The sequence below is a fragment of the Entelurus aequoreus genome, linkage group LG01, assembly GCF_033978785.1.
Source record: "Entelurus aequoreus isolate RoL-2023_Sb linkage group LG01, RoL_Eaeq_v1.1, whole genome shotgun sequence".
NCBI lineage: Eukaryota > Metazoa > Chordata > Actinopteri > Syngnathiformes > Syngnathidae > Entelurus > Entelurus aequoreus.
This window is the reverse complement of record NC_084731.1, coordinates 57446789-57463855: the sequence shown is the minus strand read 5'-3', so window position 1 is coordinate 57463855 and position 17067 is coordinate 57446789. Positions and strand designations below refer to the sequence as shown.

At 40.9% G+C, this 17067-nt stretch overlaps 1 protein-coding gene across 3 annotated transcripts in view; it reads right to left on the bottom strand.

Moving 5' to 3' along the window:
- srgap2 (SLIT-ROBO Rho GTPase activating protein 2) overlaps nt 1–17067 on the bottom strand; it is a 246448-nt gene that overhangs the window by 46329 nt on the left and 183052 nt on the right. For all 3 annotated transcript variants that reach the window (XM_062054845.1, XM_062054860.1, XM_062054852.1), the window contains exons 4-9: nt 15813–15875; nt 12035–12250; nt 11838–11966; nt 8218–8439; nt 4797–4898; nt 4528–4725 (exon numbers count right to left, since the gene is read on the bottom strand). In XM_062054845.1, coding sequence (XP_061910829.1) covers nt 4528–4725; nt 4797–4898; nt 8218–8439; nt 11838–11966; nt 12035–12250; nt 15813–15875 — 930 coding nt within the window. The remainder of the gene's footprint in view (nt 1–4527; nt 4726–4796; nt 4899–8217; nt 8440–11837; nt 11967–12034; nt 12251–15812; nt 15876–17067) is intronic.

The following is a 17067-nucleotide window of genomic DNA, read 5'->3' as shown; positions in this document are numbered from 1 at the left end:
ATTTTCATTTGATTTTATTGAACATTTGGGTAGAATTTTATTCAACAAAACCAGTTTTCTTTTAAGTAATATAGAAATTGATCAGAGCTGTTTCTCTATTTTATGGAGGAATGTAGTTAATCATAGATTATGCACCCAATGTTATTAAAAAAAAAGTATTGAGAATCGGTTCTGAATCGAATCGTTACCCCTAAGTAATCGAACGATGTGGTGCCAAAAGATTCACAGCCCTAATGGACATATGTTTTTACTAGATAAGACATTTTAACCCTTGTGTGGTGTTCATATTGTTGTTACTCAGCCAGTGTTTGTGGGTCTGATGGACCCGTTGCATTTTGTGGCTTTTAATGCCTCACAATCAAACACTTTTTTGTTAAAATACTGACTTATCCCAAAAAACATCTGTAATGAAGTGCTTCGAGAGGCTGGTAAAGGAATACATTGTCTCCAGCCTTCCCCCCACATTCGACCAATACCAGTTTGCTTATCGCCCTAACCGCTCCACAGAGGACGCCATCTCTTCTGCACTCCACCTGAGCTTAGAACATCTGGAAGGAAAGGACACACACGTGCGGATGTTGTTTCTGGACTTCAGCTCGGCATTCAACACCATCATCCCGCAGCACTTGGTGAGCAAACTGGCCCCCCTTGGATTCAGTACCCCCCCTGGCAACTGGCTGCTTGACTTCCTCACAGACAGACCCCAGTCTGTGAGAGTGGGCAACAACACCTCCAGTGCCATCTCCCTGAGCACCGGCTCCCCCCAGGGCTGCGTCCTGAGTCCGCTGCTGTTCACGTTGATGACCCATGACTGCTGCGCCACGTCCACTACTAACCACATTGTGAAGTATGCGGACAACACGACAGTAGTGGGCCTCATCCGTGACAACAACGACATGGACTACAGGGAGGAGGTGAAACATCTGGTTGACTGGTGCAGAACCAACAACCTGGTCCTGAACGTTGACAAGACCAAGGATATCATTGTCGACTTCAGGAAGCACCAGTCCAGCCACGCTCCACTCTTCATCAACGGCACAGCGGTGGAGATGGTAAGCAGCACCAAGTTCCTGGGGGTGCAGATAACTGACAATATGACCTGGTCCCTACACACCAGAGCTCTTGTAAAAAAAGCTCAGCAGCGCATGCACTTTTTGCGTCGGATGAAAAGAGCACAGCTCTCTCCCCCCATTCTACAAAGGCACTATAGAGAGCCTACTGACCAACTGCATCTCTGTCTGGACTGGAGCCTGCAGTGCCTCAGACTGGAAGTCTCTCCAGAGAGTGGTGAGGACGGCGGAAAAGATCATCAGGACTCCTCTTCTTCCTATCCAGGAGATCGCAAAAAGCCGCTGCCTGACCAGGGCTCAGAAAATCTGCAGAGACTCCTCCCAACCCCACCAAGGACTGTTTTCACTGCTGGACTCTAGAAAGAGGTCCGCAGCCTCCGTAGCAGAACCTCCAGGTTCTGTAACAGCTTCTTCCCTCAGGCTGTAAGACTCTTGAACGCATCATAATAATCCCCTCAATTCCCCCCAAAAATGGATGAACTCACTGGAATAAAAAGACAATATAACATGCATCCATAAACATAGATGCATATGCAAAAGTGCAATATATTTATCTTTACAGTAATCTATTTATTTATATCTGCACCTTATTGCTTTTTTATCCTGCACTGCCATGAGCTAATGCAACAAAATTTCGTTCTTATCTGTACTGTAAAGTTCAAATTTGAACGACAATAAAAAGTAAGTCTAAGTCTAAGACCCACAAACACTGGCTGAGTAACAACAATATGAACGTTGCATGGACATTTCTCTGCTAGTTTCTGCATTCCACAGGGATTCTTCTTTTGTGTTTTTGCACCTGCAGTTCCCACACAAGGTTGCAACATTGTTTGTCAACACTGTCTGCGCTCATTTTGTCGCACATTTGACCCTCTGATGTTCTGTGTACCTACACTCTGTCCTCCCCGTCTAGGCCTGCTGTGTGTGTGAGTGCGTGTGCGTGTGTGTGTGTGTGTGGGCGTGTGGTACACAGAACATCAATTTCCACACTTCTATTAGCCCCGGGTCCAGTGGACCCCGGACATCTTATATGTAATAGAAATGTGTAGGGGGGGTGTATGGTGTGTGTTCATTAAATATGTATTCTGATATATGTTCTTCACAGAAAATGAGCCAAAGCCAGTGAGTCACAGTTTGAAAAATTAATTAATTGTATCATTTTTCTGTTAATAAAAATCGAAAACGGGTCCCACAGACCCGAACACCACACAAGGGTTTAATTAAGATTTGTACATCTACAAATTAGCATGACCTTTAAGAAAGAAATAAGTATTTTATTGTGGAAAAAAAACAAGCATTATTCAACTAATTCTCTAATGAAGCATCCTCGAGATGTTGCAGAATCTTTAAACATGATTTTCTATGTTGGGAAAAAACTAAATCTTTTATTTGAATGGTAATTTTCTCCATTTTAACATTTTTAAATTAGATTGGAAAACATATATTTATTCATTCATTAAGAATAGTCAATGACTAAAAATAAGTACCGTAAATTCCGGACAATAAACCGCTACTTTTTTCCTACGCTTTAAACCCTGCAGCTTATAAAACGGTGCGAATAATTTACGGATTTTTCTTCGCTAACGCCCATAATCTTTTGTGTCCAAAAGTTTTCATTAAACCCAAGCAGAGGCACTGAAAATCTGTGTTATTGTTTGTGCTATGGTGCCATCTTTTGGACGAGTTTGCTCACCACTGAAAATCTGTGTTATTGTTTGTGCTATGGTGCCATCTTTTGGACGAGTTTGCTCACTGCAGGTGCTGCGGGTTGAAAATGTACTTCCTGTTTTAATGCCTCGATCTGGAAGTAAAACCGTCCATAGCGTTTCTGTTCGAAAGGATTCTTCATTCATCACTCCAAGCAACATTTGTAAGTTTTACAATATAAGTAAAACAATTCTTACTTACTATACCATCTCATGTGGTATTTCAGTAGGAGTGTTTTCATACATATTTGTACGTGCTATTGTAATGTAATTAAGCTAACGTTGTTAGCATTAGCTAATATGCTAACACGTTTTCGAGTGTCTGTGTTAGTATTATTAACTTCACAATGGCTCTTCTTTTCGTATTGTTTCAGTTTCACAAATTCCTCAGTAAATTCACCAAAACGTCACCGTGGAGTTCTTGAGTCTGTTTAGCTGATTGGAGAGCTAGCTTGCGCAGCTAGTGGGTCCATGACGATGACTTCTGTTTTGTTTGATCTGCCGTTTTAATAATAATAATAATAATAATAATACCTGGGATTTATATAGCGCTTTTCTAAGTACCCAAAGTCGCTTTACATGTTAAAAACCCATCATTCATTCACACCTGGTGGTGGTAAGCTACTTTCGTAGTCACAGCTGCCCTGGGGTAGACTGACGGAAGCGTGGCTGCCAATTTGCGCCTACGGCCCCTCCGACCACCACCTATCATTCATTCAACATTCATTCACCTTTTACTGCCCTGTTACAGACAACGTTTGGAAACAATTAAGGTGTGTAAATACAGATTTACAAAATATTTATTGTGTTGTTTGGATTAAAAAAAGATTGTTGAGCTATTACCCCCTTAAGTCGTTACCACTTTACAACGCTTTAAACGTTGCGGCTTACAAAACGGTGCGGCTAATTTATGGATTTGTCTTCGCTGATGGCCGTAAAGCAAATATTTTTTTATTATACAAGTGCAAAGACACTTAAATGGTGCGTTGTTGTTTGTGCTATGGCGCCATCTTTTGGACGGGTTAGCTTACTGCAGGTGCTTCTGGGCGAATGTGAATTATTTCACACCGTTTATAGCTTTGAACTGGAAGTAGAAGTGCCGTTCGATCTTCTGATCGTCCATAGCGTTTTTTCTTCATTCATCATTCCATGCAACATTTGTAAGTTTTACAATATAACTAAAATAATTATTTCTTACTAAACCGTCCCATGTGTGACGTCTGTAGGAGTGTTTTCATGCATATCTGTACGTGCTATCGTAATGTAATCATGCCAGCGTCGTTAGCATTAGCTAATATGCTAAAACATTTTCGAGTGTCTAAGTTAGTATTAACTTCACAACGGCATTCTTTTTGCATTGTTTCAGTTTCACAAATTAATCAGTAATTTCACCAAAACGTCACCGTGGAGTTATTGAGTCTGTTTAGCTGATTGGAGAGCCAGCATGCGCAGCTAGTGGGTCCATGACGATGACTTCTGTTTTGTTTGATCAGCCGTTTTACTGCCGTGTTACAGACACCGTTTGGAAACAATTAATGTAGGTAAATAAACATTTACAGAATATTTCAGTGTAAATAATTCATTCAACAACCTATATATCTGCGGCTTATAGTCCGGTGCGGCTAATATATGGAAAACTATTTTGACTTCTAAAATTTAGTGGGTGCGCTCTATAGTCGGGAAATGTGGTAAATAGCTCTTAAAACTAGGGATATTTCTAGAATGTTCAATCTCGGCAGGTGGCAACTGACCGTGAAGTAGAACTGCTCCGTCTCTTGTTGGTTGGCGCGCCTCTTGGCGAGGCTGGGCTTGCTCAGATAGGACTCGCTGAATGTGGACTTGACCGACTCCATGCTGTTGCTGTGGTGGAAGCACTCAGACACGTCGTAGTCCTCCACCGTCACCATGTCCTGTATGGTGGACAGCGTGGCTTCCATGGTCTTCTTCACCTGATAGGCCACAGAAGAAAAGATTGACGACAAAGCAAAAACGTACATGTGGTAGCCTGGTTCTCTCCAACCTCCTCGTTCTCGATCTTCAGCGTGGAGAGTCGGGACTGAAGCTGCTGACACCGCTGGAGAAGCTCACCTTCCAGTGGCTGCTGTGCACACACCACTCCCATCTACACACAGGTTACCTTTATTCTTGTGGCTGTCGTTAGTAGCGGACTTTAAAGGGGAACTGCACTTTTTTGGCCTATCGTTCACAATCATTATGAGAGACAAGATGATAAAAAAAAAAGTTTGGAAGATGAAGCTAATGGACCTTAAAAGTCTCTAAAACAACTTCAAAACCCTCCATCAATGTTGTATATACACACTGCAAGTATATATATAATGTAGTAACAGACACCTTCATAACAATATGTAATATGTACAATATACACATTGCAAGTATGTATATAATGTAGTAAAGGACACCTTCATAACAATATGTAATATGTACAATATACACACTGCAAGTATATATATAATGTAGTAACAGACACCTTCATAACAATATGTAATATGTACAATATACACACTGCAAGTATATATATAATGTAGTAACATACACCTTCATAACAATATGTAATATGTACAATATACACACTGCAAGTATATATATAATGTAGTAACACACACCTTCATAACTATATGTAATATGTACAATATATACACTGCAAGTATATATATCATGTAGTAACAGACACCTTCACAACTATATGTAATATGTACAATATACACACTGCAAGTATATATATAATGTAGTAACACACACCTTCATAACAATATGTAGTATGTACAATATACACGCTGCAAGTATATATATAATGTAGTAACAGACACCTTCATAACAATATGTAATATGTACAATATACACACTGCAAGTATATATACAGTATAATGTAGTAACAGACTCCTTCGTAACAATATGTAGTGTGTACGATATTTACCAAATTTTGATAATTTTAATCATTGCCAGGACTGATTTCTTCAGCACATTGAATTCCGTTTCCATAGCAACACACGTCTGACTTCTGGCACAAATGTGTGTTCCTACTTCCGGAATCAAACGTGTGTGTGTTTTAATCAAGGCAGACTTGGTGACAAACAACACAAATATTTTTAGACAAAAGAGGATTCACAACCTTATCTTTTTGAAGCTGAATATACTGAGGATGAACTACTGCTTTTAGAGGCCAGCACGAAGGAAGAGTGAGCAGACGGAAGACAAGAGGGTGAGGTGAAAGTGACTCGAAGCTGCAAAATGTGGAAATTGGAGCCAAGCTATTTCGACATAAATGGAGTGCTTTCCCAAATAAACCAGAAAAAACGTCCCCAGCCAGCTGGACCAAACAGACAACTGTCCATCGAGTGAGTCACACTTTATATTGATCATGATACACGCAGCACGTCATGTGTGTTATTACAACTACAGTACATACACTGTCTGGCTAGCTGTGTACAAACAAAACATGAAATAATACTTTACAGATACTGTAATATGATTGTTCATGTTTTTCACTCAGTTCAGATTGCTGTCCTATCACATTGTGTTGTGTATTACTAACTCAAACGTGTTGACCTAGAAGCTAGCTTATCTCTTTCTGTAGTTAGCTTTCACAGCTAGTACCGTAGCATGTTGATGCGTTAGTACCCTAGAAAAATTGTTCCTCAGTGTCCTCTCTTACAATAACAATGTTGCTACAACTTGGTTACTATACAGGTTACAGAATGTAAATGAAGTATTGTTGAAGTTTTTTGAATGCATTTTTAAAGTGATTTAGAGGTACTTAGACTTAGAAAATCTTTATTGTCCCCGAGGGGCAATTTGGTTTGCAGCAGTAGTCATTAAAAACAAGGTTCAACAGTAAAAACGAGGTACAACAGTAAAAACAAGGTACAACAGTAAAACAAGGTACAAATACATAAAATACATACAACATACAAACCATCATGAAGGCATTGAGCTAAAAACTAAAAGCATTTGTAATACAATAAAAACTAATCAACACACGTCACTTTCCACTAAAATGACTGCATAGCAGCTAAGCTGGTTTAAGAAGCTCATTTATAAAACAACAGCTGAGGGAACAAAGGATCTTATGTATCTATTGTTTTTGGCCTTTCTATTACCAGGGGCGTACCTGCATCCTGAGGGCAAGAGTCTAAACTCTGGGAAGAGAGGGTGCTGAGGGTTGACCAGAATGGCTTTTGCCTTCTGGATGACTCTGGCCTGATAGATCTGGTTCAGTGGATTCAAGGTAGTGCCTATGGTCTTTTGGCACACCTTGATTATACCACCTAGTCTGTTTTTATTGGCCACACTGAGGTTACCAAACCAGGAAGTGGTAGAATAAGTTAAAATAGACTCGATACAAGATGATAGAATATCCTCATCAGTGTCCTATCAACCTGAAAGCCCCTCAGTCTCCTCAAGAAAAACAGCCTCTGAATGGCCTTTTTACAAATACGATCAGTGTTGGCATTAAAGGTCAATTTATTGTCTAAAATTGTGCCTAGATACTTGTATTCACGGACTATTTCAACAGCAGAGCCATTAATGAGAATGGGTGCTTTGGCAGGGGGATCACGGCGAAAGTCAATGTACATCTCCTTCATTTTATCGCCATTAAGCTCCAGGTACGAATCATCGCACCATTTGATGAAGTTCTCCAAAACAGGACCGCGGTCTGACTCTTTGTCCTGCAGGAGGCTGACTATGACAGAGTCATCGGCAAACTTAGTGATGTACCTTGACTGAAGTGTGCTCTGACAGTCATTTGTATACAGTACAAACAGCAGGGGGGACAGGACCCGTCCCTGGGGTGATCCTGTGGAGCATAAGCGAGCATCAGACAGTGTGCTATTAACACGGGTCCTCTGTGATCTTGAGGTGAGAAAGTCCACTAGCCAGCATATAGTACCAAAGTCAATATTGGACATATCCAGCAGTTTACGAGCCAGAATGTGTGGCTGAATGCAGTCGAACGCAGATGAAAAATCCACAAAGCATAAGCGTGCATGTGTTTTATTTCCATCTAGATGCTCAACAATAAGGTGTAGTAATGTTGCTATGGCATCATCCACACCTTTCCTGGGCTGATAAGCAAACTGTAGTGGGTCAATTGCATCCTGGGTCATGACCATTAAACTCTGCTTCACTATTTTCTCGAAGCTTTTCATCACCAGGGAGGTCAATGCCACAGGGCGGTAGTCATTCAGCTGCCTTGGTGATGGGACCTTTGCAACAGGTACTACAAGGGAATCCTTCCATAATTTGATAGAATTGATTGCGTACATTAGCTGCATTGCTACCTAGAACCAGACGATTTTTACATGTTAGAATGCAAAAAAAAAAGAAAAAAAAAGACGTGTCTTCTTGTCTCTCATAAAGATTGTGAATGATAGGCAACATAAAAAAGTGCACTTCACCTTTAAGTTGCATTGTTGTGTTACCGTGTCTCCCATGTGCGACTGGAAGTCAAAGCGAGCTGGGGGGCAGAAGACGTTGTTGTAGGTCTCCATCAGCTTCTGTTTGTCCCCGTTGGGCTCCAAGCTTTCAGCCGCCCCCTCCAGGGTCTCCAGACCCGTGTGCTTGGACGTCTCCACGTTCTGTTCGGCGGACAAGTAGGTCCTCAGGGCGCGGTATAGGCTGGCGTGGTAGCCCAGGTCACAGCACTGCACACGCACAGAAATATCAGCATCTGGACTTGGTGAAGGGTACTTTCATGCTGAGAAATCATGTTGGGTGTGAGTGACACCACACTTTTGACCTGGTCTGGACTCGTACTAGACTGTGAGTCTTGAACCTTCATTACTTTGAGAGATAGGGAAGGTGATCCAACTGGTCTTTTCCAGTGCATCCGGAAAGTATTCACAGCGATTCACTTTTTACACATTTTGTTTGTTGCAACCTTATTCCAAAATGGAATAAAATAATTTTTGTCCTCAAAATTCTACACACAATACCCCATATTGACAAAGTGAAGATTTCTTTTACATTCTTATACTTCGACTTCCTTTTATTTTCATTCAAATTTGAACTTTACAGTACAGATAAGAACACAATTTTGTTGCATTAGCTTGCTGTAGTGCAGGATAAAAGAGCAATAAGGTGCATATATAAATAAATAGATTATAGTGCAGATAAATATATTGCACTTTTGCATATGCATCCACGTTTATGGATGTATGTTATATTGTCTTTATATTCCAGCCAGTTAATCCGTTTTGGGGGGAATTGAGGGGATTATTATGATGCGTTCAAGAGTCTTACGGCCTGAGAGAAGAAGCTGTTACTGAACCTGGAGCTTCTGCTACGAAGGCTGTGGAACCTCTTTCTAGAGTCCAGCAGTGAAAACAGTCCTTGGTGGGGGTGGGAGGAGTCTCTGCAGATTTTCTGAGCCCTGGTCAGGCAGCGGCTTTTTGCGATGTGCATGTACATATATGTATGTGTGTATGTATGTATATGTGTATGTATGTACGTGTATATATGTATGTATGTATGTGTGTGTATGTATATATATATACAGTATACATATATATGTGTATGTATATCTGTATATGTGTATATGTATGTGTATATACATATGTACAGTATGTGTGTATATATGTGTATGTGTATATGTATATATTTGTATATACAGTATGTGTATGTATGTATATATACATATATATATATTTGTGTGTATGTATGTATATATACATATATTTGTGTGTATATATATATACATCTGTGTATATATATATATATATATATATATATATATATATATATATATATATATATATATATATATATATATATATATATATATATATATATATATATATATATATATATATATATATACTGTGTATGTACATGGACTTAGACTTCCTTTTATTGTCATTCAAATTTGAACTTTACAGTACAGATAAGAACAAAATTTCGTTGCATTAGCTCATGGTAGTGCAGGATAAAAGAGCAATAAGGTGCAGATATAAATAAATAGATTACTGTACAGATAAATATATTGCACTTTTGCATATGCATCCAGGTTTATGGATGTATGTTATATTGTCTTTATATTCCAGCCAGTAAATCCGTTTTGGGGGGAGTGGGGGGGGGGGGGGGGGGAATGAGGGGATATTTATGATGTGTTCATGAGTCTTATGGCCTGAGGGAAGAAGCTGTTACTGAACCTGGAGGTTCTGCTACGAAACCTCTTTCTAGAGTCTAGCAGTGAAAACAGTCCTTGGTGGGGGTGGGAGGGGTCTCCGCAGATCCTCTTAGCCCTGGTCAGGCAGCGTCTTTTTGAGATTTCCCGGATAGGAGGAAGAGGAGTCCTGATGATCTTTTCCGCCGTCCTCACCACTCTCTGCAGAGACTTCTAGTCTGAGGCACTGAAGGTTCCAGTCCAGACAGAGATGCTGTTGGTCAGTAGGCTCTCTATAGTGTCTCTGTAGAATGTGATGAGAATGGGGGGAGGGAGCTGTGCTCTTTTCATCCGACGCGAATAGTGCATGCGCTGCTGAGCTCTTTTTTTTTTTTGTAGGGACCAGGTCATATTGTCAGTTATCTGCACCCCCAGGAACTTGGTGCTGCTTACCATCTCCACTGCTGGACCGGTGCCTTCTGAAGTCGACGATGATCTCCTTGGTCTTGTCGACGTTCAGGACCAGGTTGTTGGTTCTGCACCAGTCAACCAGTTGTTTCACCTCCTCCCTGTAGTCTGTGTCGTTGTTGCCACGGATGAGGCCCACTACTGTTGTGTCGTCCGCACACTTTACAATGTGGTTCTTGCAAATTTATTACAAATAAAGAACTAAGAAATCACATGTACATAAGTATTCACAGCCTGTGCCATGAAGCTCAAACGTGAGCTCAGGTGCATCCTGTTTCAACTGATCATCCTTGAGATTTTCCTACAGCGTCATTGTAGTCCACCAATTCAATTCAGTTGGTTGGACATGATTTGGAAAGACACACACCTGTCTATATATAAAAGGTCCCACACTTCACAGTGCATGGTAGAGCACAAACCAAGAATGAAGTCCAAGGAATTGTCTGTAGACCTCCGAGACTGGATTGTCTCCAGGCACAAATCTGGAGATGGGTACAGAAAAGTATCTGCTGCCTTGAAGGTCCCAATGAGCACAGTGGCCTCCATCTTCCATAGATGGAAGAAGTTTGGAACCACCAAGACTCTTCCTAGAGCTAAGCGATCGGGGGAGAAGGACCCTAGTCAGGGAGTTGACCAAGAACCCGATGGTCACTCTTGTCAGAAGTACAGAAACCTTCCAGAAGGCCAATCCACCAATCAGGCCTGCATAGTAGAGTGACCAAACGGAAGCCATTTCTTAGTAACATTTTGGCAAAATGCACCTGAAAGACTCTCAGACCCTGAGAAACTAAATTCTCTGGTCTGATGAGACAAAGATTGAAGTCTTCGGAGGAAACCAGGCACCGCTCATCACCAGGCCAATACCATGCCTACAGTGAAGCATGGTGGTGGCAGCATCATGGGGGTGTTTTTCAGCAGCAGGAACTGCGAGACTAGTCAGGATTGTATTGTAAATATATATTATTTGTATAACTTGTTAAAAAAAGAAAAAGAAACCCAAGGCAAAACAATGGTTATTAAAAGAAAATACTAAGAAACAGAATAAATAATAAGATAAAGGGAAAGATGAATGCAGCATGGTACAGAAACATCCTGGATAATAAAAAAACAATGCTTCCCATTCAACCTGTGGAGAGGTGCTGCAAAGAGGAATGGTTGAAAGTGTCCAAAGATAGGTGTGCCAAGCTTGTGGTATTGTGTTCAAAAAGACTTGAGGCTGTAATTTCTGCCAAAGGTGCATCAACTAAGTATTGAGCAAAGGCTATGAATACTTATGTACATGTCATTTTCAAATAAAAAATAAAAACCCTGTCACGTTGTCAATTATGGGGTATTGTGTGTAGAATTTTGAGGACAAAAATTGATTTATTACATAACAAAATAGTGTGAATACTTCCAGGATGCACCCTATGTTGTCCACTGCAGCAGTAAAGTGACAACACCTGTGTTCCTGAGATGTTTGGTACTCACGTCGATGATGTCTGCGAGGTCGTGAATGTAATACTTGAAGACGCAGCTGTTGGTGGCCTCCAGCGCCAGCAGGTACTCGTTCCTGGCCTTGATGGCCTTCAGCTTGTTCTCCGTGTACTTGGCTTGTCTCTGGTGGGACGCAGCACGACAAGGAGGTTAACAAAGAACCGTCGGACGCCGCGTGAGAACATTCCCACCTTCTCCTTCATCTTTTCGATTTTTTTCACACTGGAGCGGCGGATGGGCTTGTCGTCGGCCTTGAGGCTGGCGAGGGCGTCTGGCGAGCGCGGCGTCTGGCGGTCGTCCTGGCGACCGGAGCGCCCCATCTGCTTCTCCTCCTGCTTCTCCGCCTCCTTCAGCTTGGACTCGGCGTTGATGCTGTCGGTGTTGTACATGTGGTAGGTCTTCATCACCTGGACACAGCAGCAGTGTAGGGTTGTACGGTATACCGGTACTAGTATAGTATCGCGGTACTAATGAATCAAAAACGGTACTATACTCTGTTTGAAAAGTACCCCATTTTGTCACGTCGTGACATTGCTGGTTTTACGAGCAGAGGCGCATGTACGGCAGCGCGCACACACGCAGTACTTACAAGCAGACACAGTGTGTAGACAGAAAAAGGAGAACGGACGCATTTTGGCTTGAAAAGTAAAGATAAAGGTGAAGTTATAACACTGAAACGCCCTCAGGAAGAGGTGCTTTAAAACATGGCTAGCCAGCTAGCGGCTAACATCCATCCAAAGTCTGCAGTGTTTTAGCTACTTCTAAATCACTAATCTTGGCCTCCATGGCGACAAATAAAGTGAGTTTCTTACAAGTAACATTATCACTGCAGGACGAGGAATAGCTAAACATGCTTCACTACACACCGTAGGAGGATACAATAGCTCACCGGCGTCACAATGTAAACAAACGCCATTGGTGGATCTACACCTAACATCCACTGTAATGACACCAAGTACAGGAGCGTATCTAGTCGATACTACTATGATTACATCTGTATTTTTTGGCATCACAACATCTTCTTTCGTTTAAAAAAAATACATATTATGTTTATAAAGTCAGGAAATATGTCCCTGGACACATGAGGACTTTGAATATGACCAATGTATGATCCTGTAACTACTTGGTATCGGATCGATACCTAAATTTGTGGTATCATCCAAAACTAATGTAAAGTATCAAACAACAGAAGAATAAATGATTATTACATTTTAACAGAAGTGTAGATAGAACATGTTGCAACAGTAAATAAGCAGATATTAACAGTAAATGAACAAGTGGATTAATAATACATTTTTACAGCTTGTCCCTCATTAGGTTGACAAAATAATAGAATATAAATGGCACAATATGTTACTGCATACGTCAGCAGACTAAATGAGAAGCCTTTGTTTGTTTACTTACTACTAAAAGTCAAGTTGTGTAGTATGTTCACTATTTTATTTAAGGACACAATTGCAATAATAAACATATGTTTCATGTACCCCAATATTTGTTGTTAAAATAAAGCCATTTTGTGTGGTGCCCTTTATTAAATATCGAAATACATTTTGGTACCGGTACCAAAATATTGGCATCGGGACAACCCTACTCTCAAACTTACAACAGGGGAGATCTTGGTCGCACAGACCGAGGCGAACACGACATGCGTTTGTATCGACACAACCAAAAAAGCATTTATTTCAAAAACTAAGTGGTGAAGTGTGAGAAGAACAGCTGATGTCATCCGAGGGTCGGACCCGCCCGCAGACTGCGAGTCAACTGGACCTGGACTTGAATGAATCATGGAGGATTCCTGTTGTCTGTGCTATTTCCAACATTGTCATCCAGACACTCCTGTAGTTTTTTCCACTACTCAAGTGTTTTTTTTCCTCCCAGATGATAAAATGTTGGAATCTGCATCTACAGGGGAACCTCTATTTGCCACCTTTTTGCTTTACCAACCTTTACATTGTGCCATGTCTCGGCGTACGAACATTTCATTCATTCATTCAGCTGACATGTTTATTTCCACAATTGTCGCACCTTGCGCCGGTCAGAGCTGAGTCAGTCTGTCTTAGATCACTTTGTGTGATCAGAAACACTTTCAATGTGTCCAAACTCTTACAGTCTCGTTGTGTGGCTTCGAGATGCTAAACAACCACTTGGAGTTAGCACTTTAGCTAGTTAGCCTCCGCTTCCGTGCCAGTTGGAGGATTTTATTTTTGGTTTATATTTTATTTTTCCTTAGCAAGTCTTAAATTGTGATGAGGCAAAAAAAGATGCCAAATCCGACCTTTATTACAGCTAAGGAGAAGGAACTACCGGACACAAGCCGATGAAGGATCACCTTACATTGCTAGTTTGTGCTAACGCTAGCAGAGACTCCATGAAGCCACTGCTTGTCTATAACTCGTAAACTCAACAATGTCACAAATATTCCCACACACAAGGTAAAATTATTTTCCTTTATTTGTTTTTATTGTAGCAACATGGTGGTTAATGTTTTGGAGTGCACCAACGAGACTTTTGTGTGTGTGTTGATATTTAAGCTTGCTGTAAAGTTGTTGTTTTGAATGGATTAAAAAGATATTGTTGAGCCATTACCCCCTATGTTCGTTTGATACTGTAGATTCCGAACTGTAAATCATTACCTTTTTCCAACGCTTTATACTCTGCGGCTTATAAAACGGTGCGGCTAAATTATGGATTTTTTTTCGCTGACAGCCATAAAGAAAATAGTTTTTATTAAACACATGCAAAGACATGTTTGTGCTATGGCGCCATCTTTTGGACGGGTTTGCTCATTGCAGGTGCTTCTGGGCAAATGTGAATTCCTTCACGTTGTTTAAAGCTTTGAACCGGAAGTAGAAGTGCCGTTCTATTTTCTGATCGTCCATAGCGTTTCTGATCTTAAGGGATTCTTCATTCATCACTCCATGCAATGTTTGTAAGTTTTACAATATAACTAAAACAATTCTTACTTACTAAACCGTCCCATGTGTGACGTCTGTAGGAGTGTTTTCATGCATAATTGTACGTGCTATCGTAATGTAATCAAGCTAGCGTTGTTAGCATTAGCTAATATGCTAACACATTTACGAGTGACTGTGTTAGTATTATTAACTTACAATGGCATTCTTTTTGTATTGTTTCACTTTCGTAAGTTCATCGAAACTTCCTGTTTTGTGTCTTGAACCGGAAGTATATCCCGTTATGTCTACTATTCGTCGATAGCGTTTTTGCTCAAAATAATTCTTCATCATCACTCCAAGCTACGTGTGTAAGTTTTGCAATATAACTAAAACAATTTGTACTTACTGAAGCGTCCCATGTGTGATGTCTGTAGGAGTGTTTTCATGCATATTTGTACGTGCTATAGTAATGTAATCAAGCTCGCGTCGTTAGCATTACCTAATATGCTAACACGTTTACAATATTACTAAAACAATTCTTACTTACTAAACCGTCCCATCTGTGATGTCTGTAGGAGTGTTTTTGTGCATATTTGTACATGCCATCGTAATGTAATCAAGCTAGCGTCATTAGCATTAGCTAATATGCAAACAGGTTTACGAGTGTCTGTGTTAGTATTATTAACTTACAATGGCATTCTTTTTGTATTGTTTCAGTTTCACAAATTCCTCAGTAAATTCACCAAAACGTCACTGTGGAGTTATTGAGTCTGTTTCGCTGATTGGAGAGCTAGCTTGCGCAGCTAGTGGGTCCATGATGATGACTTCTGTTTTGTTTGATCAGCCGTTTTACTGCCGTGTTACAGACACTGTTTGGAAACAATTAATATATGTAAATACACATTTACAAAATAGTTTTGTGTAAATAACTAATTTCACAACGTAAATATCTGCGACTTTTAGTCCGGTGCAGCTAATATATGGAAAACAATTTTTTTTCCCCTAAAATTCGGTTAATGAACCATGTTCAAGAACCATTTGTAAATCGAGGTTCCACGGTACTGGTTTGTCTTACCGAGTAAAGTTCATTGAGAACCTTCATCAAGTCCTCCTGCAGCTGCAGGCCAACCTCTTTGCTCTGTACACAAACACAAAGGAGAATGAGTTAATCACTGTCAACAAGGAGCTTTTCTTCCCAGCGTCGTCAGCAACATTACACGCAGTCATCGTTTGTCCCGTGAAACTGGCAAAAAAACTCAGGCAGGACTGACTACCCGCCATGGAAGGACTCAGGGGGATCATGGAGGAGGGCGGCAGTGGACTTGATGGATGCCACATCAAGAAAAGAGGCCAATCCATGGAACAGGAGAGAGGGAGGATCCCAGACATGACAGATGACAGTTGCGACTGACATGGGTGATAAACTCCCTGCTCATCCTGTTTTCATATTACTGTCGTGATGGAAAACATGGATGTACCCTTGTACTATGCCATTACAAATTTCAGTATTTCTGTGAAAAGCGCATTCTGACCAGAGAATGACCTTGCCTGCATGACTCACTGTCAAACTATCTCTTCTCCCTTCTCCTTTCAAAGTGTCGGCTTCTTCCTTCCAGTTAACAGTGAACCATTGTCTCCAATGCGTTGCATCATAAGCTCTCTCCCCCCTCCAAACTGAGCCTACTCCCTCCCTCCCACCTTGTATTCAGTATATAATGCATCTCTCTCCTTATTGCGCACTCCTTACATACGTCGCTATTAATCAATCAAAGTTGACTTATATAGCCCTTAATTGCAAATGTGTCAAAGGGCTGTACAAGCCACAACGACATCTTCGGGTCAGATCCCACATAAGTGTTCCGGGGATTAAAATCCTCACCTTTTCGCCTCCAAACATATTGCTGGGTATTGTGGCCAAACAGCTCAATTTTTGTTTCCTCCAGAAGGTCTTATCTTTGTCCATGTGATGTCAGATGAAACAGAATTCAGCTGTTAGGCCACAATACCCAGCAATATGTATGGAGGAGAAAATATGAGGCCTTTAATCCCAGGAACACCATTCCTACCGTCAAGCATGGTGGTAGTAGTATTATGCTCTGGGCCTGTTTTGCTGCCAATGGAACTGGTGCTTTACAGAGAGTATACGGGACAATGAAAAAGGAGGATTACCTCCAAATTCTTCAGGACAACCTAAAATACTCAGCCCGGAGGTTGGGTCTCGGGCACAGTTGGGTTTTCCAACAGGACAATGACCCCAAACACACGTCAAAAATGGTAAAGGAATGGCTAAATCAGGCTAGAATTAAGGTTTTAGAATGGCCTTCCCAAAG